Source organism: Amphimedon queenslandica, unplaced genomic scaffold (genome assembly GCF_000090795.2).
Source record: "Amphimedon queenslandica unplaced genomic scaffold, v1.1 AMPQUscaffold_13347, whole genome shotgun sequence".
NCBI lineage: Eukaryota > Metazoa > Porifera > Demospongiae > Haplosclerida > Niphatidae > Amphimedon > Amphimedon queenslandica.
The window spans coordinates 161,379-183,601 of record NW_003546417.1 but is presented as its reverse complement, the minus strand read 5'-3'; the positions used below and the strand labels follow the sequence as shown (position 1 = coordinate 183,601).

The 22,223-nt window shown below is 34.2% G+C and overlaps 6 protein-coding genes across 7 annotated transcripts in view; 4 read left to right on the top strand and 2 right to left on the bottom strand.

The window, feature by feature from the left end:
• The window catches only part of LOC100632416 (probable inactive purple acid phosphatase 27), a 5,133-nt gene extending 3,749 nt beyond the window's left edge, over window positions 1-1,384 (top strand). The window contains exons 11-14 of the mRNA XM_003387425.3: window positions 573-666; window positions 738-886; window positions 1,023-1,062; window positions 1,154-1,384. Coding sequence (XP_003387473.1) covers window positions 573-666; window positions 738-886; window positions 1,023-1,062; window positions 1,154-1,261 — 391 coding nt within the window. The 3' untranslated portion in view covers window positions 1,262-1,384. The remainder of the gene's footprint in view (window positions 1-572; window positions 667-737; window positions 887-1,022; window positions 1,063-1,153) is intronic.
• A 428-nt stretch (window positions 1,385-1,812) lies between these two features.
• Window positions 1,813-6,583, top strand: LOC100632292 (probable inactive purple acid phosphatase 27). Its single transcript, XM_011406393.2, has 14 exons — window positions 1,813-1,995; window positions 2,153-2,328; window positions 2,382-2,484; window positions 2,609-2,717; window positions 2,763-2,945; window positions 3,232-3,356; window positions 3,462-3,622; window positions 3,755-3,849; window positions 3,897-3,989; window positions 4,054-4,203; window positions 5,738-5,831; window positions 5,906-6,054; window positions 6,186-6,225; window positions 6,317-6,583. The coding sequence occupies exons 1-14, from the start codon at window positions 1,890-1,892 to the stop codon at window positions 6,422-6,424; spliced, it is 1,692 nt and encodes a 563-aa protein (XP_011404695.1). The 5' UTR covers window positions 1,813-1,889; the 3' UTR covers window positions 6,425-6,583.
• LOC100632165 (proteasome inhibitor PI31 subunit-like) lies at window positions 6,576-9,022 on the bottom strand. The gene is made up of 9 exons (XM_011406392.2): window positions 8,840-9,022; window positions 8,039-8,218; window positions 7,642-7,796; window positions 7,510-7,581; window positions 7,410-7,451; window positions 7,243-7,305; window positions 7,083-7,169; window positions 6,911-7,039; window positions 6,576-6,833 (listed from the first exon to the last, which is right to left on the bottom strand). The coding sequence occupies exons 1-9, from the start codon at window positions 8,990-8,992 to the stop codon at window positions 6,782-6,784; spliced, it is 933 nt and encodes a 310-aa protein (XP_011404694.1). The 5' UTR covers window positions 8,993-9,022; the 3' UTR covers window positions 6,576-6,781.
• Window positions 9,023-9,086: 64 nt separating this feature from the next.
• Window positions 9,087-13,571, top strand: LOC100632039 (protein tyrosine phosphatase type IVA 3-like). Its single transcript, XM_003387422.3, has 7 exons — window positions 9,087-9,217; window positions 10,837-11,641; window positions 11,702-11,787; window positions 12,190-12,282; window positions 12,777-12,907; window positions 12,962-13,036; window positions 13,233-13,571. The coding sequence occupies exons 2-7, from the start codon at window positions 11,590-11,592 to the stop codon at window positions 13,315-13,317; spliced, it is 522 nt and encodes a 173-aa protein (XP_003387470.1). The 5' UTR covers window positions 9,087-9,217; window positions 10,837-11,589; the 3' UTR covers window positions 13,318-13,571.
• A 557-nt stretch (window positions 13,572-14,128) lies between these two features.
• On the bottom strand, window positions 14,129-17,374 carry LOC100631913 (aldehyde dehydrogenase family 8 member A1-like). Its single transcript, XM_003387421.3, has 11 exons — window positions 17,337-17,374; window positions 17,091-17,285; window positions 16,383-16,583; window positions 16,123-16,334; window positions 15,792-15,958; window positions 15,326-15,501; window positions 15,204-15,279; window positions 14,957-15,046; window positions 14,791-14,904; window positions 14,632-14,727; window positions 14,129-14,380 (listed from the first exon to the last, which is right to left on the bottom strand). Exons 2-11 carry the CDS (start codon window positions 17,258-17,260, stop codon window positions 14,231-14,233), a joined length of 1,452 nt encoding a protein of 483 aa, XP_003387469.1. The 5' UTR covers window positions 17,261-17,285; window positions 17,337-17,374; the 3' UTR covers window positions 14,129-14,230.
• A 335-nt stretch (window positions 17,375-17,709) lies between these two features.
• The window catches only part of LOC109582883 (centrosomal protein of 97 kDa-like), a 14,048-nt gene continuing 9,534 nt past the window's right edge, over window positions 17,710-22,223 (top strand). For both annotated transcript variants that reach the window (XM_019997922.1, XM_019997923.1), the window contains exons 1-12: window positions 17,710-17,840; window positions 17,899-18,029; window positions 18,311-18,407; window positions 18,770-18,825; window positions 18,897-18,955; window positions 19,011-19,053; window positions 19,111-19,151; window positions 19,412-19,487; window positions 19,784-19,866; window positions 20,073-20,159; window positions 20,780-20,861; window positions 20,996-21,539. In XM_019997922.1, coding sequence (XP_019853481.1) covers window positions 17,804-17,840; window positions 17,899-18,029; window positions 18,311-18,407; window positions 18,770-18,825; window positions 18,897-18,955; window positions 19,011-19,053; window positions 19,111-19,151; window positions 19,412-19,487; window positions 19,784-19,866; window positions 20,073-20,159; window positions 20,780-20,861; window positions 20,996-21,539 — 1,336 coding nt within the window. In that variant the 5' untranslated portion in view covers window positions 17,710-17,803. The remainder of the gene's footprint in view (window positions 17,841-17,898; window positions 18,030-18,310; window positions 18,408-18,769; window positions 18,826-18,896; window positions 18,956-19,010; window positions 19,054-19,110; window positions 19,152-19,411; window positions 19,488-19,783; window positions 19,867-20,072; window positions 20,160-20,779; window positions 20,862-20,995; window positions 21,540-22,223) is intronic.

Genomic DNA, 22,223 nt, shown 5'->3' with positions numbered 1-22,223 from the left:
TTTTTTGCTTTTTTAAAAACTTAATTTATTTTTAAAGTTCTTAATTGTTTATTTTGTTATTATTCATTTATTTTTATATTAAAAAATTATTTTATTTATTTTTCACATACTTTTCTCACAAACAAAGAGAGAAAAATGTTCTATTCTCTCTTATTAGATTGAGAGCTAGATTTTGTTTTATTTTTATTTTATCATCAAAATTTCAATGAAGCCAATCAATAGCTCATACTAACCCCTCAATGTTGTTACCTTTAATAATAGTTAGATGACCCTATCATTCCCGTACAGACAGACAAATGCTTTCTTGCTTTAAGCCGGATTTACAATATGACGCTAGGCCAACGTAACGTCAACTTTTAATCAAAGCGTAGGCCATTTGACCTTTTCACGCATGCTTCACACTGGAGTTGAACCAGATTCAACTTCTGCGTCAACATAACATCAGGACTAGCTTCATATTGTAAATCCGGCTTTAGTGGAGCTCCGTCAGGCTTGTTCCAATAATAACTGAACAACAAAAACAATGATAAAATGATAAAAAATAATTTTAAATCTTATTCTGTTTGTATTAGGCCAATGTACATTGATAGTACTGCTGGAGTTCAGGCAGCTAGTGATTTGGTAGTTTCTAAAGAACTACAAGACAACATTGAGCCACTACTCCTGGTTAGTAATTATGAATTCTTATTCAATTAGCTTTTGTTATGTCTTTCCCTTCCTTCCTTCCTCTTTCTCAGGAATACAAAGTTGATCTAGCATTTTGGGGTCACCACCACTCCTACCAGAGGACATGTCCTGTTGCTAAGAAAGTCTGTCAGGATGATGGAACTGCTCCAGTTCATGTGGTCATTGGAATGGCTGGACAATCACTCTCTGGAAATATACAGTAAACAATGAGTGACCAATAAAGGCATCATTTGTACAGTTTGTGTGTACACATCATGTACTATGTAGTACACATGTGTATGACCAGCATATGAAATCTACGCACCATTAAAACTCTATTTCTAAAATTATTTTAGAGAAAAGCAACCAGATTGGATACGGTTTGTTGATGTTGATGTAAGTCAAATTAAGTTTATCACTTTCACCTATGCCACATTCCTCTATACAATTTTTGCATTCTCTCTCTCCTCTCTCTCTTCTCTCTCAGGATTATGGTTATACCAGGATAAGTGTTAGTCCACTCTCCCTCACATTGGAGTACATAAAATCTGATGGTACACAAAAAGAGACATTCACACTCAAACACACCAAGTGAATAATCCAGTGTGCCACTTTGACATGACTATACATGTGTGTATGAACTGATGTGTGTGTGTGTTAGTGTGTGTGTTAATTGCTGTATTTCTTATCATATTTAATGAAAGCTGTGCACAATAAACTGATATAACTGAACATAATAATAATAAGAGAATAGTAATAATAATTGGAAGATGATACCGTATAGCGGGTAAATTTGGAAGGGCTAAATTTTGGTGATTGGTGGGATTTATTTTGGCAAATGCCTATCAAAACGCCAAATTTGCCAAATTTAGTCGCCTCCAAAATTTCCCTCTATATGATAATTTGGACATAACACAACATATATATAGCATATATAATGCATTGACTGCTCTAAAGCTCAAGTAGCTGAAACAAGGATACCACATACCACTCCTAATAATACAGCTCCTAATACTTCTACTGCTGGTAATACTAATATTGCTTGTGCTAAGACTCATTCAAAAGATTTAGGATCATCAGAAATTGAGATTATGTTTTCAAGATTATGAGATCAAAATTATAAAAAAGACCATTATTATTTTTTTAAAAGACTAGCTTGCAAAAATCACCAAACATTATTCATTAGACTATTTATTCATTAGTGGGTCAAAACAAATCTAAAAATGATTCGCTGGCTGTCCTTACTTCTCTTAATCTCTGTTGGATTTTGTCACCGATACTTCAGTCCTTTTGACTTTCTCAAGTATGAGGAAGCTGTTGTGAACACAGGTAGGCAGATACAGGGAGAGGAACACGTGTACTGTACAGCTGTAGCATAGTAGATCAGATCATAGTAGTGAGAGTATTTTCCATTTGCAGCTAGACTTGCTGTATTTAAAGTGGCTGTGTCACACCATAGATGCTCTATTACATAATATATTTCTAGATCCCAGTGTGGTTATCACTGTCACTCCCAATCAGTTGAATAAATCAGGGGATTGGGTTACAGTTGCTTGGGATGGTGTATCTCATCCATCAGATACTGACTGGATTGGTGTGTATGCTCCACCAAATGGAGAGGAGTCCATCGACCCATCTAAAATTGCACCAGTCAAATATCAAGTATGGGTTTCGAAATGTTGTATTTATCTTTTGTTCTTCTCTCCCTCTTCTAGTATTGTAACGAATCTTCCACTCATATGTCTTCTGGTAAAGGTTCTTTTAAGATTCGTCTGGTCAATGTGAGGACTCCTTACATGTTTGCATTACTAAAAGGAGGTGAGTACAGCCTGCAATATAAGCACGTTGAGTATTAGTGGCAAGTACATGTATAATTTTACCCTTGAAGTGTAAAAGGGTGTCAAATACAATACTTTTTTATAAATCTTTATGTTTATTATAGGTTTTGATGCTCCTTCTCTTGTTGCTACATCTAAGCAGGTCACATTCTCTAGTCCCAATGAGCCACTCCAGCCTCATCTAGCACTAACCAGTGACCCAACTACCCTATTGTATGTCTGCCATTACATTATCACCTTAATTCTTTATTCCTTCAGATTGACATGGAACACTAGAGATTCTAAAGAGCCAAAAGTCAAGTTTTGGCAAAATACGACAACTAATATAAGGACTCAGGCAGCTACTTCGAATAAATACACTAGCAAGGACATGTGTGGGCCTCCAGCTACTACTGTAGGATATATTGACCCAGGAATGCTTCATACTGCTAAACTGTCAGGGTAAGGAGAGAGAGGGGGGAATGATATAGACAAGCAATGGAGGATGGGCATTTGATGTTTGAAAATGTGCAAAATTTAAGCATCTTTTGTTATTTGTACTTTTTACTTCCACATTTCCCATAAAGAGCTGGATGCAATTTCAAGTCAATTTTAGAAAAAAAACATGGACAACAGTTAATGATATTTTCAAAAATTTGACTCTAAAAGCATCTTTCTGATACCTATTAATTTATTGATATTTATAATACCCATTATTATTATTATTATTATTATTGCATGTACCTAGATTAACACCTGGTCAAGAGTATAACTATCAGTTTGGTGATGATCCTGAGTGGAGTCAAGTGTTCTCATTTCGTATGCCTCCTGCCCCTTCACCTAATGCTAGCATCTCCTTCATTGCTTTTGGAGGTAAGTCCAAGGGTCAAATATCCTGTACAGAAACTTTGACAAAATTTCATCAAAAATTTCAAAGAAAATTTTTTTCTTTTATTATTATTATTATTCTATTTTTAGATATGGGTCAAGCTCAGGTGGATGATACACTTCGACCACTTTACGTGCATGCACAGCCTCCAGCTGTCAACAACACTAACCTCATGGCAAAGGAAGTGAATGAGAGAGACCTGGTACTTCACATTGGAGACATTAGCTATGCAATTGGATATGCTGGAGTGGTAATTAAGATTATCGTATTTTTATTTTATTTTTATTTCTCTTTTGCTCTTTTCTGTCCTTTCATGCTCTCTTTTTTGCTTCCTCTTTGCCTTGATCTTTTCCTCTCTCTCTCTCTCTCTCTGTTATTCTAGTGGGATGAGTTCTTTGATCTCATTCAGCCAATATCATCTCGAGTCCCTTACATGGTGTGTGGTGGTAATCACGAAAGAGACTACCCACACTCTGGGTAATTAAATGTAACTAATTTGTAACTTTAATTTTTTATTTTTCTAGTTCTTATTACGAAGGTACTGATTCTGGTGGAGAGTGTGGAGTACCTTATGAGATGAGGTTTCAAATGCCACGCCCAGACCCCAAACAACACTGGTACAGTTTTTATTCTAAATATTATAATTACTGCCCCATCTTTATTATTTCTACTATTATATAGGTATGATTTTTCACTTGGTAGTGTCCATTTTGTGTTGATGAGCACTGAGATTGATTTCACTGTCAATTCAGTTCAGTACAATTGGCTAAAGGATCACTTGTCTTCTGTCGATAGATCTGTCACACCATGGCTCATATTTGCTGGCCACAGGTAACACTTTATAATAACCACTAGGTGAATGTAAAAATTGAAGGGGTGGGCATGAGCCATCAATTGACATTTTTTGACTAACATTACATCAATCCAGCTCTTAGTTTATTTTAATTTTATTTATTTTATTTTATTAATTTGATTTTTTTTTAATTTTCAAATTTTTATTTTTTTCATTTTATAATTTTAAAATTATTTTTATTCTTTTATTATATTAAAAAATTTTTTTTAAATTTATTATTATTTTTTAAAATTATTATTTTGTTGATTTTAATTTTTTGATTTTTTAATCCTTAATTTTTTTTCTATTTTTGTTTTATTATTTATTATGTCTTTATTTTTTAAATAACAATAATGATAATAATTTTAATTTTTAAATTTCATTCTTATTTTTTAATTTATTTAATTTATTATATGATCGTTCTTTTTATTTTTATTTTTTTAATTAAAAAATTATTTACATATGTTTTTTAAATTTATTTTTACTTTAATAAATAAATAACAATTATTTTTATTAATTTTTAGTTTATCTACTTATTATTAATTTTAATTTTTAATTTTTTTATTAATTAATTTACTTAATTTTTTATTTTTTATTATTTTTAAAATTATTTTAATCATTATTTTTTTAAATCCTATTTTTAATTTATTTTTTATTTTATTATTTATTAATTTTTTTATTTATTTAGTTATATTTTTTCATTTTTTTATTTTGTTATATTTTTTTAATTATTAAAAAATTTTTAAATTTATTATTTTTTTCAATTTATTTATTTATTTATTAGTATTTTTAATTTTTGATTTTCATTTTTTTAACTTAAAAATTTTTTTTAATTTTAATTTTTTGTTTCTTTTGTTTTATTATTTTTTTATTTCTGCTATTTTTTAAATTTTTTAGTTTGGACCCTGACCAAGAGGGCAGGGTCTGAATATGCACAGGTAATGATCTCAGAAACAAAGAGAGAACAATGTTCTTTTCTTTCTCATTTGATTATGAGCTAGATTTTATTATATTTTTATTTCATCCTCGAAATTGCAATGAAGCCAATCAATAGCTCATGCTCGCCCCCACAATGTTTACATTCACCTAATTAACTTTAATAATAGTTAGACAACCCTATCATTCCCGTACAGACAGACAAACACTTTCTTGTTTTAGTGGGGCTCGCTGAGGCTCACTTCAATAATAATTGAACATGAAAAACAATGATAAAAATGACTTTTTAAAATCACTTTTATAATGGATAAACACCTCCTATGAGGTGTTTATGGAATTTGGAAACCGAGAGCGAAGCCCGAGGTTTACAAATTCCATAAATGCCTCATAGGAGGTGTTTATCTGTTTTAAACATATTCATGGGACATAGTTATTACAAGTGGTTAATTAGGCTCAAGCAAATGTACACTTGTTGTGGTATTCTGTTGAATGGCTTCCATGTAGCGGTCTCCATAGCATTTGGACACCTCATTCATATCATTAACATCAAACAGAATTATTCATGAATGGTTTAAAATGTTATTTTGTTTGTATTAGGCCCATGTACATCGATAGTGATTATGGGCTTCTGCCATCCAGTGATTTGGTAGTTTCTAAAGAACTACAGGACAACATTGAGCCACTACTCCTGGTTAGTAATTATGAATTCTTACTCAATTAGCTTTTGTTATGTCTTTCCCTCCTTCCTTCCTTCCTCTTTCTCAGGAATACAAAGTTGATCTAGCATTTTGGGGTCACCACCACTCCTACCAGAGGACATGTCCTGTTGCTAAGAAAGTCTGTCAGGATGATGGAACTGCTCCAGTTCACGTCGTCATTGGAATGGCTGGACATTCACTCTCTACAAATATACAGTAAACAATGAGTGACCAATAAAGGCATCATTTGTACAGTTTGTGTGTACACATTATGTATATACTATGCATACTCTACACATACACAGCATATTAAACTATTAAATTCTATTTTTCTAAAATTATTCTAGAAATAAGCAACCAGATTGGATACGGTTTGTTGATGTTGATGTAAGTTGGATAATTTTTATCACTCTCACACACTCCTTTATACAATTCTTGTCTTCTCTCTCTTTTCTTCTCCCTCTCTCTCTTCTCTCAGGATTATGGTTATACCAGGATAAGTGTTAGTCCACTCTCCCTCACATTGGAGTACATAAAATCTGATGGTACAACCAAAGACACATTCACACTCAAACACACCAAGTGAATAATCCAGTGTGCCACTGTGCTATAACTTCCTTTGATTGTGATTGACTTTTACAAAAATTGCTGTATTTTTTTATTGCCTATATCCAGCTAATACCTTTTATGTAATGAATTAATGTGTGTATTAATTGCTGTACAAAGCTGTGTATTAATTGCTGAACAAAGCTGTGCACAATAAATATAACCCTGATAATAATAATAATAAGAGGACAGTAATAATAATTGCAAGACAATAATTTGGACATAACACAACATATATAGCACAGAAAAATGAGAGAGAGACAGAGACAGAGACAGACAGACAGACAGAGACAGAGACAGAGAGAGAGGGAGAGACAGACAGAGACAGAGTGAGAGTCTAAGAAAACATGTCATCATATCCAGGAGGAGGTAAATGGTCAGGATCAGGACTGAGAAAGGAGAGAGAGAGAAGATAAATGGCATACTATTAATGTCAAACTAACATCTAGCATTATATTAAACTCACCCGTGCCCATACTGACTATGGTCTAAACCCAGACCAAGACCACCACCTCCCCTAGGGCCACGACCAGGATGAAACCTTGGTGGTCCAAAAGGCGAGACTGGATCATACCTAGCACCTGGCGGATGGAACCTGCTTCTACTAATAACAACAATGATCATTATGGTATGATTACCTAGGAGGGGGGAAGCCAGCCATGGGTGGGCCAAAGGCTCCGCCACTTCCTCTAAAAGGATCCATTATCATTCCACCACCTGGACCACTAAAATATTTAAAAATTAAAAAATGTATATTAATATATTATTTGTTCGTGTACATGTACATGTATAGCTTACCCAAATGGTGAGAGATCTCCCCTTCCTATTTCGAATGGATGTCTACCACTTCCCATCAAATCTCTAGAGAAACAATATTATATTACGATTAATTTTAAAAAAATTGAGTCAAGTTTTATTTCATTATTATAGCTACATTCTTTCTCTCTCATCTCCATAGCTCTTACGGTCTAAAGCCCGGTATCCCTTGTCTCCTGTCATCTTCAAGACTATAAAACAATTTAAAAAAAATATTATAATAATTTGTGGTGACTAAGAGTGACTAACAGTGAAGGATTTCTAATGTCTTCTCTTTTTGGATTAGTTTGTTTATCATCTTTAGCTTCTTTGGATTCTTTCCTATAATAATAATATATCATATATTTTCATAATAAATCCTCATTTATCCTTTCTCCTCACTTTTTCAATTTCTCAATGACCTCCTTGTGTAGCACGGAAAACAACCGAATGATATTCTTTAAACTGGTTATCGAAACAGGCTCATCGGGTTTCTCTTTTATGTAACCAGACGTGGGAAGAGTGATAGTGTGGACATCATCAGTCTTATCAGAAGACTAACAATAATGAAGAGAAAGAATGAAATTAACTACCATTATAGTGGGAAATTTTGGAGGGAGTTAAATTTGGCAAATTTGCAATTTTTGATAGCCATTTGCTGAAATAAAATCCACCACTTTAAGCCATTATGCGTGGCCACAAATTTGCCAAATTAAAATTCGCCAATCACTAAAATTTAGCAATTCGCCAAATTTAGGTCCCTCCAAAATTTCCCGCTATAATGGTAATTAATACTCACTATTGTATTAATCAGTAGTTGATCCCCCAAAGGCAATATCTTAATCAGACTCTTGACATTAGTCTTATCATCTTTATACTGCAACACATAAGCATCACTGGATTCATTCCATCCATCAGGTAGTGATGGGTTCGTGGGAGTAGCTATAGGCTCACTTCGGACATCACCAGATTGAAAACCCTAACAGCAACAGACAACAGTAATGAAAACATACTGTAGATCAAAGACTATGGATTGGGCATCAGTAAATTTACTGAGTTCAAAAAATCCCCAATTTCTATTGTATACTAAATGAATTTAATTAATTTGGTATACAATAGGAATTGGGAATTTTTTGGAGCTAAAGGCCACTATACACCAGGCAATTCTATTGCTTGCAATCTGTGGTTACTTTGATGTTGTAAGCAATGTGTTGCCTAGAATAGAACAGGTTTCTATTCTAGGCAACAGTGTTGCCTGAAGATCAAAGTAACCACAGATTGCCTGGTGTATAGTGGCCTTAATGTTTATAAGTTACTGTTACTCAATGGAAAGACCGTTGGAAATTGGCAAATTTTGTTACCATACAAGATAATTTATTGGCGAGGAATTAATTTTGGCAGATTGGCATTCTGCGAAGAAGCACCAATAAATATAAACCAAAAAATAATATTATTACTTCGTCACCCAAAAATTTGCAATCAAAATCAGTTCAAACTTACACAGAGCATAACTATGCATCAGAATAATTATGCATATATGCAGTAAAATACACTTTGAGGTATGTTTAATATTACTATCTTTGGATAATTCATAATTTACATGTTCACTTGCTGACAGACAACTAAATCCCTCAGAAAGAAGACTAGCGTGTAGAGCAAGTACAATGAGATCATTGACCCTCTTCACATTCGATCCAGCCACCCCCTTCTCAAATATAGAGTCGATTGTCACCTCCTCTGTACTGGCGGCCATTTTCCAATTACTAGCAATTAGGCTCGCAGCCTCAACTCAAGCACGTGCACCCGGATGAAAGGTCGCGTGGGCGTGGTCTTTTTACCCGACGCCTTGCTGTGGTAACACTCACTCTCCTTCTGGGGAAACTTTTTTGAAAAGTCTTCCATCTTGTCTCTTCTCTATTGGACGCGCGACTAACTCTTTGAGGGGGAGGTTCTGACGCTGATGAGCAGAAATACTGGAGTGAGTGACCCGGGAGAGAGGAGAAAGAGAGATCGAGAGGAGAGAGGTGGGAATTTTGGAGGGGGGGGGGAGGAAGGTATGGTATCGTGGTGTAAACTGGAAGAGGAGTTATATCAATAGTATATTTAATTGATAATGTATCTTTGTGACTTATGTCCAGATTATGTCAAGATTATATGCATCCAAGTTCTTATGTTTTTGACATACGATTTCCAGAAAATACATGTACATGTACTATTACCCGTACATGTACATGTACATGCATGCCCTTAATTTTGCCGAGACTAAGTTTGACGGTACACATCTCAACAGTTATTGTTTGTTGCTGGTCCTCGCATGTTTCTCTCCGTCGGGCTGTATTGTAAATAATAATGTTGTCATTATTATTATCGTCCAATGTTTTGTGTTTATTTTCATCGTCAAAACATAATGCGTACTGCTTTAGCCATCAGGTCCATGTGTGTACACGTACGTGTCTCTCTGTCCTGGTGGTGTTGTACATGTAATAAAGAGAGAGGGAAGAGCTAATTAGGGGACAGTATGTACATGCATACTTGTAATGTAATACTTTCAATTTTGTGGTTTAGGGAGAGAGGGAGAGACTAAAGGTATGTTCATAGCTCATACATGTACTGTAGATGCGAGTGTTTTACAATGTAGTTTTGTGGTTTTGTTGTATCATATTTGATGCATAATGTATTAGTGTTTACACATTATGTGGCTCATATTTACATTTTCTTGAATATGATACTGATATCATGTATCCTAGCTTGATGTATGGCATCTACTATTTCAGTAATCTTTCATCTCAATACGCTTTAAACGTGTCATCTAAGCTTTAAATGTGTCCTTGTTATTCTTAATAAGATACATACCCTGTACATGTCTAACTGTCTATTGACTATGGGCAATGTCTTAGCAGTGTCTTGGTGCCAATTATATCAATGCTATTTTATGATATGGGCTACATGCCACTCCAATATACACACATAGTTATGTTCACACATTTCCTCAAGAGTTATGTCTATGTGTCTCATTTATTAATCATTTATTGTAACAACTAATTATTGCCTGCCTTTGCTGCCGATGAGAATAATTATTTTTATGGCTAGTGTGTCTCTTTGTCATTAACTGATGACTATCATGTACCTGTTTATTTAATAATGGAAGCAGTATTGTAGGTATGGTTGCTATTATCATTCATCCTTATAAGGCTGGACTCCCCCTTTCCCTCCTCCAGTTACATTATGGATTATGTGTTACATGTACGTTTAATGTGTGTATGTTAGTCGTGAGCCAAAGTAGACATCCTGCCTGCCCTGGGCAGTGTTATTATCTCATTGTCTCTCTATTTCTCTTTCTATTGTAACATTTATGTACTATTTCCTTTCTTGACTATAACCTCATCCTCTTTCTTTATGGTTTTCACTCACGCTACGTGAACTCTCTCTCTCTCTCTCTCTCTCTCTCTCTCTCTCTTTCCCTCTCCCTCTCTCTCCCTTAGTTTTTAAGCTACAGTAAATACATGTTATTCCATACATGTACATGTAGCACGCTTAGTTTAACTTGCAGATTATGATTGTAATCCTCTCTATTTCCTCTTTCTCTCTCTCTCTCAGACTTACTGCAGATTTGGTCAAACGTTTATGGAGTTTGTGAAGGCTAGCTGTGGAGACTGGTGCAGAGCTCAGCACGTTTACTAAACCTACCGGAACACAGCCGCTAACCGTTGTCCTGTTACCAAAGTGAAGAGTACGTACATACGCATTCCCTCCTCTGCATCTCTCCTGTTTCTCTCTCTCTCGCTGGTCTAATTTTGGCCACGCCCCCTCGTAGCCATCACCATAGCGATCGATTGCCATAGCGACCGATTGCTTTAATATTTCTTTTGAGTCACTTATTATTATTATTATTCATTAGAAGTCAATTAAGTCTTCGAGGTAATTAATTATTATTATTATTTTGTTGATCCTGTTATGGGAATTTAGTTTTATTATTTGTCATCATTATTTATTTATTGCCTATTATCTCGTCGACTTCACGAATTTAGTGTCAATTTTATGTTCTTTTTTTGTTAATTTTGTCAACGAAAAGGAACAAATACTTGCTAATAATATTAATCAGCTTCTTCTTCTGCACGAATTCGCTCCTCCTCCCCCCCTCTCTCTCTCTCGTTTCTTTTTTCAACCAGATTTTCAAATCACCATTAATAATTATTATCGATATTATTATTATTATTAATTATTATTATTGTTGTTAAATTTTTAATTTTAGCAAAGACCCCCCTCTTTAACTCCTTTTCTCTTTTACGTTTATACTTTCCGTTGCTTCTTCTTTTTTTTCTTTATTATTTTTGTCATTATTTTTGTAAAATGGCTGCCAGTAATCACGTCAGCGGAAAGCCCCACCGTAGCTTCACAGCCGGTAAGTGATTGGTTATGTGCTTGTTCTGTTACATTAGCTCCGCCCTCTTTTATATTTTAGGTGCTCCGTCTTTGATCGAGTACAAACAGCAAAAGTTTCTGATTATAAATAATCCGACTTCAGCCACCTTGCCAAACTTTATAAATGTAAGTATATATACATTAGGTATTAGGACTACAATTGTACATGTAGATGTAGATGTAGATGTAATATTGGTTTGTAACTGTTAATATTAGTGAGTTGCAAATTAGAATTAATATCAAATGACTAGCTAAAATCCCGCAATTGATATGCTTAAATGTACACTGTACATGTAATGTATATGCATGTTTCCTGTATTAATTTACACATGTACATGTATATGTATGATTATTTATGTAGTATTTTTTTCCTGTGTAATGTTATTATTATTGGTATTGTACACAAAACTCGACTAAAATTAATGGGATGGGGATGCTAAATAAACAAGCCTATTATTATTATTATTATTATCATTATTATTATTATTATTATTATTATTATTATTATTATTGTATTATCAATTGTAGGAATTGGAGAAGAACCAGGCAAAGATTGTTGTGAGATGCTGTGAACCATCTTATAGCAGCGAACCACTGAAGGCAAAGGGAATTGATGTCATTGTAAGTATACATGTACATGTATTTATGTGGATTCTTTTGAGCTCAAGTTCTGATGTTATGAGCACTTTTTAAAAACTAGCAAAATCTTGAAAAAAAAAGCATGGACTATAGCCCATGGTTTTTTCTGAAAAATGGCTCAGAAATCACCCCAAATTTTTATTACATTTTCTGATACATATTGATGTACTTATGCTGTGTAGAAAGTTTGAGCTGATTCTGAGCTCAAATTTTGAAGTTATGAACACTTTAAAAACTAGCAAAATCTTGAAAAAAGCACAAACTACATGTATATACATGTACATGTATAGCCCATTGTTTTTTCCAAAAAGTGGCTGTGAAATTACCCCACATACAACATTGTACATGCACATGTAATCTAGTTGCTGCAAGTGTGTAGATTATTGTGAATTCTCTCTCTCTCTCTCTCTCTCTCCCCCCTCTCCCCCTCTCCCCCTCTCCCCCCCCCTCTCTCTCTCTCCCTCTCTCTCTCTCAGGATCTCCAGTTTGATGATGGTGGTTCTCCTCCGGAAGACATCATAAGGCAGTGGCTAGTAATAGTAAAAGACACTTTTGAGAAGTCACCAAACTGCTCACTAGCTGTTCACTGTGTAGCTGGACTGGGAAGGTAACAAGATTGTAATAAAACGTACCATTTAAATAATTACTATTCTGTCTATAGAGCTCCAGTTTTAGTAGCCATTGCTCTCATTGAGAAAGGAATGAAGTATCACGAAGCAGTGGATTTCATTAGAAAGTAAGTTTCTCAATACTTTATAATGCTTTTAAAATGCGATATGTATATTACCAAGCATGTGTTAATAATCAATTATTTTTATTGGAAAGTATTCAAATGCTACGTGGCATTCCATTTAAATTATTTTTTAACTTACATGTATAGATTCTGTATAATGCTGTACCTTTTTCACTTCTTTCCTCTTTTTCTTTCTTAGCAAAAGAAGGGGAGCAATAAATAAGAGGCAACTTGACTTTCTTGAGAACTACAAGTCGAAGGACGGAAAGTGTCGCATCATGTGACCTCTCCTGTTAGTCATGTGATCTCTCCTGTTAGTCATGTGCCTCATCGTGATCTATTCTGAGATCACTGCTCTCATTACCAATGGAAATGCATTATTATTATTATTATTATTATTATTATTATTATTATATCAAGAGTACTGTCAATGTATTCTTATTATTATTATTATTAATTATTATTTATTTATTGCTAACAGAGAAATGTCTTAATATTTTGTGTAGCTGTCATAAAACAACATCAATGATACTATTATATTATCATTAATTATTATTTAATAGTGTAATAATAATAATTGTTATTTATTCATTATAATAAAATGTTATAGAGACAGCTATAGTCCAATGCAGCTTCGAAGCCTAATAAGCAGCATTAAAATGTCAATTCAACTACCTTAAGCCTACTATTATTTGCGTCTAATAATTTTAGCGAAATCAGCAAAAGTCATGTTTAGCGTTACTAATTTTAGCGTTTTTAACCAAATTAACTATAAATAATAACCATTGTAATGAATAATAATTATTTTGGCGTCTATTTAATTTAGCGGTTTAAAGCTCTCGCTAATATAGCTAAATTTAGTAGACGCTAAAAATAGTAGGCTTAAGGTATACAATTTTGGCTTTTAGGAATGTTGACTGAAAACCAGCCATCTACTCTGAAAATATTCGGCTAAGCCTTTAGCATTGTGTTTGTAGCTTTGTAAATGCACCTTGACTTGCCATGGCTGAAAAAGAATAAAATTTTTAAAGATTAAAATTTTATTGTACTTGATCTTAAAAATTTGTAGCTAGCAAAATTTTGGCAACACTAGAGTACATGATTTAATACCCAAACTGGATTTTTATAAGTTTAAAACAGAAGATAATATGTAAAGCAATAATAATGATAATGACAAAAAGTTTAAGTTCCATTTCATTATTCGTATTTCACACAAATGGTGGTAGTGTCAGTGTAGAGGTCCATAGACTCCTTCACTCCCTCTCTCCCTACGCCAGAGAACTTGCAGCCTCCAAACGGAAGACACAAGTGACGAACCATCCAACAATTAACCCACACTGTACCAACCTATGGAGCAGAGTCAATAAGACATATCAATCAATGGATGTACAGTGGAACTTCTGAATAAAGAAACTTTTTTGAGACGGCAATTTTTTCTCATTACATGGAAGTTTTTATTAAAGAGAAGTTTTATTTTAATTGTTAGGGAATGAAGTTGGTGCATTAAATATATTTCAATGAATAGAGGTTTTTGTTTAAAAAAGTTTCATTATTAAGAGGTTCCATTGTATGTGTCATTTATTTTAAAGTGAATATACTTGTAGTTGTGGAGCAACACGATGTGTCGTACGAACGTTTTCAGTCCAAATTGAAGCACAGAGCCCGTAATCTACAGAATTGGCTCTCTCTATTACCTGGCGGTGACAATTGGGCATTAATTGGAAGTGCTATATATGTGCGTATAATAATGTAATCACCTCTTCTTCAGTTTTGAAAGGGACAATGCAAACGACTGGACCAAATATCTCTTCAGTCATGAGTCTGCTCGTATCAGGGACGTTGGTGATGACAGTGGGACGTAAGAAGTAGCCCTGTACGTGTGAAGGAATATGCATAGGAAAATGGTTCACAACTACTCGTTACATTTTTGTTCTTTTCTGGTAGGTCTAGTGGCTCCAGTCCAGTGTTAATAGTACATCCTTCAGCTTTAGCCAGATCAATGTAAGATTGTACCTGTAACATATACCCTACTATAATAATTATGAACTCTTGCATGTACATGTACATAAATGCATACATGATACATAACAATTGCATTAATTCAAATTCCAATATTGTACAGTGTACATTACAAGTCCCAGTGTTTGGGTACATTAGTTTCATATTTTACTTTTGCTAAATGTTCTTTGCTTATTAGCGCCCCCAACATGTTATTAGAATCTGTAGGATCGCCAACTTTAATGCTCCTAAAAAAGAAATAAGAATAATCATTATTCCTCTTTTTCTCCTCACTTTGCTTTCTCGACGAATCTCTTCACAAACTCATCAAATATTGGTTCTTGTACAAATATGCGCGAAGTGGTCAGACAGACTTCTCCTTGGTTGATGAAACTCGAGCGCATCATCACAGGAAGACACTTCTCAAGGTCAACGTCAGCAAAAACAATACCAGCATTCTTACCACCCAGCTATAAGGAGGGAGACAAATACATGGTAATAATAGAGCATACTGTAGAAGTGGAATATTTTACTGCCTTTATTATTTAATTTTTAAATTTTACATGTTTTTAGTTTTACGGTTTACACGTGAGCTAGCTACTATAAATTAATACGACTAACAAAAATTTACTGGTTTTTAATGTTACTTTTTTCTGTTATTGTAAAATTAAAGTCACCTTAAAATATCCCACTTTTATGGTATTTTGTAAAGCACAAATTATTAAGCTTGCTTATTTATTATAAGGATTATAATATTTACTTCAAGAGAGAGTTTCTTGACGTAAGGTGCAGTGAGTGCTTGTATCCTCTTCCCCACTGCAGTGCTACCAGTAAATGAAATGACAGGAACATTAGGATTAGTGACAATAGCTTCACCAGCTTTAGGCCCAGTACCAAATACAATATTACAGACACCAGCTGGGAGGCCTGAGGAGATAATAAAGTTAAGATAAAAAAGACACGCATTTAAATAAACACTTTAAAGTGCAAATGAACTTTTGAAAACAAACTTAATAGAAAGAAAGGAGAGAGAGAGAGAGAGAGAGAGAGAGAGAGGGGGGGGGAATTTCCCAGTATTATATAATACACACCAACTTCATTCATGACTTTAGCAAGCATATAAGCAGTCATAGACGTCATTTCGCTTGGTTTGCATACAACAGTACAGCCGGCTGCCAGTGCTGGAGCTAGCTTAAACGTCAATAAATAAAGAGGGAGATTCCAAGGTGATATTAACCCTGCCACACCCACAGGCCGCTGACAAGTGTAATTAGTACAATCAACCTCAGGCATAGCTAGTGAACTATAATTGTAATAATTAGTAATTGCAATTATAAATATTATAACTTACATTCCAGTTTGATGCATGATTCCGCTTGCAAATGCTCTCATATTGTAACATACACGTGGTATGTCGACTGCTTTGGCGAGCCAGACTGGCTTTCCTTGGTCTCTTGACTCTGCTTCTGCGAATTCATCCAATCTTGATTCAACAACATCAGCTATTGCATTCATCAAGCGAGCTCTTTCTTTACCAGGAGTCTTTGACCAGCTGAAATTAAATATCTCTAACTTTAACTCTAGAGCTATGAATTTTCATGGCCGAGAGTTTATTGCTAATTTTGAGAAAATTCATCCCTTTTGCTGGTCGATCAAGTCATGATGAGCATTTGCAGAAATAAAACCCACAAAAAGACTTTTTCTGGCTATTTGGGAAAACTTTTCGACCATGGAAACTTCTAGTTACATACATAAGGCAGAATTATCAAAATACTATTGCAAAATCTAAGCCTAATAAGGCTAATCATACTTAGAGGCTTTTATCACTTCATAATAATAATTGTGCAGATACAAATAACTTAACAACAATGTACAAAGCATGAAATATCACATAAATCTAGTTCTAATACTATTAAATTATTATTATTATCAAGAGAGAGTGTCTATTCTTGCTACTATGCTACCTAAAGAGTGCTTTCACAGTCCTGATTAGTACTTCAATTATTACAATTAACACTTTACAAGCTACTCGAAATCATAAATGCACTATTGTTCTTACGTTATGAAAGCTTTCCTTGCTGCTTCTACAGCTTTCTGTACCTCCTCGGCTCCGCTGTCTGGTATATTAAGATAATGTTCTCCAGTGGACGGGTCATAGCTCTTTATGTAGCTGCCTGTAGCTAGAAACTGACCATCTATGAAGTTCTCCAGCTTTGGAAGACCAGCCATATTGCCGTTTATGAGTTGGGCGGGGCTACTTATGCGAAGTTATTAATGATTGCGTCATATGACGTTGCTAGCTTACCGGGCTTTGGCGGTCTTTGTAGTACTTGTTGACTCAATCACTTAAAATCAGAAATTACACAACAATAAAATATTAGTAAAAAAATCAATTTAAAAACAATAATTAATAAAATTATGATCTATCAATCAACAAATTAATTATCTCTCTCTGTACCAATGCTATCCACGAGCTGGATCTTTAAAACACAACCTTCAGGCAAAAAATGATATTGGGTGTCTAGGGTCTCCATTTTCATAATTAATTTTTGATTTTGAAATTGAAAATGAAATCAGAAACGGAGCATCTGCGCATGCGCAGTACAAATGGCTGGATTTAAAAAAAATTTGGAGCGCCCCCGGAGATAATAATATTCATATCATTACTTGATTAGTGGGTGTGGTTTTACACTTGGACACCAATTGGATTGTAAACTTTTTTGGACTTTTACAAGAAGTCAAGGAAAAATTCAGTCGAAAAAGGAGCTAGTAATGGCTAAAAAGAAACAAGAAATTTTAGATTTATCTAGTAAGATATTAAAAATGGCCTCCTGCATGTATTTTTAAAATAATCAATATTTCTTCAGACAAGGGTCTTAAGTCTATTTCACGTTATACAAGTGGAAACCAGAAAAGGGACCACGTACTTAAACTGATACTAGATGATAATCAATTGTCGTCCCTTGAGGGAGTCGAATCGTTTGATAAACTGATTCAGGTGACAATAAAAATTAATTGAAAAAATTATTAATAATGATAATTATTATTATCATTACTAAAATTACTATCATTATTTTTGTCATTATTTTTGTTATTAACTGATTAATAATTTTATTGCCCATGTGCGCATTTTTTAAGATTGGTGTAGCCATATTTTTAAAAAGCTTGGGGGGTATTAGATTAAGATTTTAGCATGGGGTCTAATATTGCTAGAAATTTCCTCCTGGGGGCGACAAAAATCAATTCATTATTTTGCTGTAATTTCCTTGCTTCTTGTAGCTATTGTGTAGGCGGAATAGACTCTTTGATGTCAGTGGAGTCCCTCGTAAAATAGTAATGATCAATTTTCAGAATAATAGCATTGTCAATTTGCATGGTGAGTTAGTCATGATTTAATATATTTCCTTAAAAGGTTTTAATTTGTTATTGATTTTTGATTGAGTTATGCACGGTATTTAATTTAGAAAAAAAAGATATTTTTTATTGCAAATACTAGCTGTGCAGAAAGTTTGAGCCAATACAAGGATTGAGCATTAAAAACTTGCAAATTTTGAGCCAACATTTGAATGTGTGTCTTATTTTTTGTCTTATTTTTTACTAGTAACAGACTTTCATAATTATTATGTCTTTGTTCTTTAAAAATAAATTAAATAAAAAATTAAAATAAAATAATATATTATTAAAAACAATAAAATTAATCTTGTTTGTTTTAATAAACAATAATAATACTTTTTTTAGGTTTCCATGGTCTTGTATCGCTTCAGTGGCTTTGTTTAGCTGGAAACAGCATTAAGGTTCTCTTTCCCTCTCCCTCCCTCTCCCCTCCCCCTCCCCCCTTTCTCTTCATCTTTCTTTCATTTCACAGGATGCTAATGTCTTAAATTCCTGTACTTCTCTCACTCATATTGATCTTTCTGATAACTTGTACGTGTATCATTCATTACTCATGCAATAGCTATAAGTTATTTTATTTTTTTAGCATCAAAAAACTACCCGTGTTAACTAACCTTACCTCACTAAAGGTGAGTATCAATAGTTATTATTAATATCTATAAAGTATTATTATTATTTTATGTTAGACTTTGCTTCTCCATGGCAATGGGTTAAAATCACTTGCTAAGTGAGTTTATTGATGTTATTATTCCTATACTCTTTCAACAAGTACATGTACATGTATGCGTGTACCTATACCATACTACAGCTGGTAATTTTGGAGGGTGAAATCTGCTGTATCAACTGTCATTTACCATATCAAAACCAGGCATTTAAACATACAATGTAGATATTAGAGTAAAATATCTATGTTTTAAACCATTATGTGCATGCTCCAAAAACTGCAAAAATTTTACCCCTCTAAAATTACAAACACTCTTTTTATAGAACACGTGTATCTCTCCCTTCTTTGTCATTACACACATTGACACTGGCTGAGAATGGGATAGTTGATCTTAATGAAGTAAGTAATGTTCTTTATCCTCTGTCAGCTACCCCTCATATATACCACTTACCATGAAATTTATGTGACAAAAAAAATTTGCGAATTTTGTGATTTTTTTCTCCGGCCGCATAAATTAAAATCGTGGAATTTTGTAGCTCCATTGCCACGTGGTGCAGTTTTCGAGCTATTTGTAAAAATTTTATTTTGTGAAATTTTAGAAATGCAGGATTCTCGAAAATTTTTTGTCGCATAAATTTCATGGTATACGGTAGTGTCACTCATTGCTTATGCTGTTCTTATATACTCGGGTGTAGTTTGTTGCTCTTCAGTGTCTTAAGTCATTGGAGCAGTTGTCTGTGATGGGTAATGCATCAACTATTGATGCATCAGTTAAAAAGTGAGTTTTGTGTCAAACTGTGTCCATACACATGTACATGTACATCACATACACAGAATGTAGCAGAAATGGCCAGGAATGACATTTTCACTGCAACGTATCTCAGGGAGAGTTTGAATGGTTTTTTGAGCTCTCACTTTATTAAAAATGCTACTTCCTAGTTGTTTATCTTTATATGTGATCTCTCTCTCTCTCTCCTTTTCTAGTTTTGATTTTGCTTGTCGTTGTTTCATTCTCTACTGGTCTCCTCAACTGGATGTACTTGATGGATCTCCTATCACTGAGAAAGAAAGGTGTGGAGAATATGATGAGAGTATAAGTTGCAGGGTTTCCTCTGGCATAGTGCTCAGAATGTTGTCAGTATATAGATTTTTTATGGATTAAAGTAGCTCCAAATTTTGACAAAACGCCCTGTACTATAGTACAGGGTGTTTAGGGTATTTCGTCAAAAATTGCTATGAGAGAATTCTTCATTTTTATAATTTTTTTCTGATGCATGTACATGTTTTTATGTTGTGTAGAGAGTTTGAGCTGATTCCAATCAAATTCAGATTTTTTATGATTTTTTAAAGTTTCTAAAAATTAGGCCAATGACCCTGTATTATAGTACAGAGTTGTTGGTGAAATTTTGCCGCAAATGAAAATTAGAGAATTTTCCATTTTTATAATTTTTACTGATACATGTACATGTTCTTAAGTGTAAAAACTTTGAGCTGATTCTGATCAAAATTAGATTTTTTATGAATTTTTAAAGTTGCTCCAAAAGCTATCTACCATTGTAGTGCTTGTCATCTCATGAAGCATAGCTCACTTAGGAAAACCCTGACATGTTAAAACATACATTTAGACTATACATGTATATATAGCCCATAATTTCTTGTCTCTAATCATTAATCAATTGACATTCTTGTAGGTTTACATCGTGGACTTTGTTCTTAGACTACACTCACTATCCCTTTTCCACTGGCCAGCACAAAGAGCTCATGGAATATTTAGTGAGTCTTAGGTCTTTATAGTGTATTATTTTAATTCTATTTTTGTACTTGCTTAATCTTTCCCACCTCTATTTTTAATGCTTTCTCTCTCTCTCTCTCCCTTCCACCTCTCTCTCTTTCTCCGGCCCTTACAGTCTAACAAATGCAGCAAGTCTTTAAGCCCAGGCTTACCTCTACCCATCAATAATGAGAACCTTCCTCCTCCAAACCAAGAGTCCTTTCAAGACACTCCATTAAACCAGACCCCCATAGACTCTTTACTATCATCCGTTGGTAGCATGAATGTGGTGGATACCCTGAAAGCCTTGCAATATGTTCAAGACATGATCGATAGCGAAGAGAAGCTTCTAGAGAAATCCCAACCGGCTACTTTTCGTTCTCCTCTGAGTTCGAAATCTCCTCTTACTCTTTCACAGTCTCACTCTCTTCCTTCCCAGCCCTCCTCCGTTCAGTCATCACTCCAGTCATCTCTACCTTCCTCCCAATCCACACTTGTTCCCCCTCACTCTGTAATATCATATTCTCCTCCTCCTTCTGCTCTCTCTTCAATTTCTTCTTTTCATGTGCAGTCTTTGTTATCTTCTACTCAATCGTCAGTTCCAGTTACATCGGTTCATCAACCTTCATCACTTCCGCCCACATCCCTCCCTCCTTCCTCTCTTGTCGTATTATATGAGGGTCAGTTTATGCCCCCCATATATATGCATGTACAGTTAGTGTAAGACAAAGTGCATTATATACTCTAGCCCTGTGTGTTTGATTTTAGTTCAGCAAAATCCACAAGTCTGTGATTTTTGTGAACTCATTTTTTAAAGAAATCGACTCACAAAGACTTGCTAACTGTATTATTTGTGATTAACTGGTTAAAATATTTAAATTGTGATGTCTATTTCTGCTTTATATTGAGACACAGACTATAAGCTTGTTACATTTTTTGATGTAATTGAGACTTGATTTTCATTCCAAACGACCACAAGGTCAACTGCCTTACTATATATACTATACTGCAGTCCAAATCATGAAACTCTTAGACCATGAAATCCAATTTCCTGTAATACGGGATATTTTCCTCCTAATGCTGTCTAGTATGCAGACTCTTAATGAATGATCTATGGCTAATGACACAGATCTATAGTAGCTATATAATGTACTAGCTGTTACATCTTGTTTATGATGATGTATCATTCAGAGCATGTTGCAGGCATGCAGAGAGATCATGATACCATTTATTAACATACTACACTCCCCATTGTATACATAATGTCATAGTGTATTGTAAATATGTGAACCGTTTGAACTTTTAATCCTATTAGGACGTGTTACTTATGATGATGTAACATGTAGTAGGCAAGTGGTCTCTCT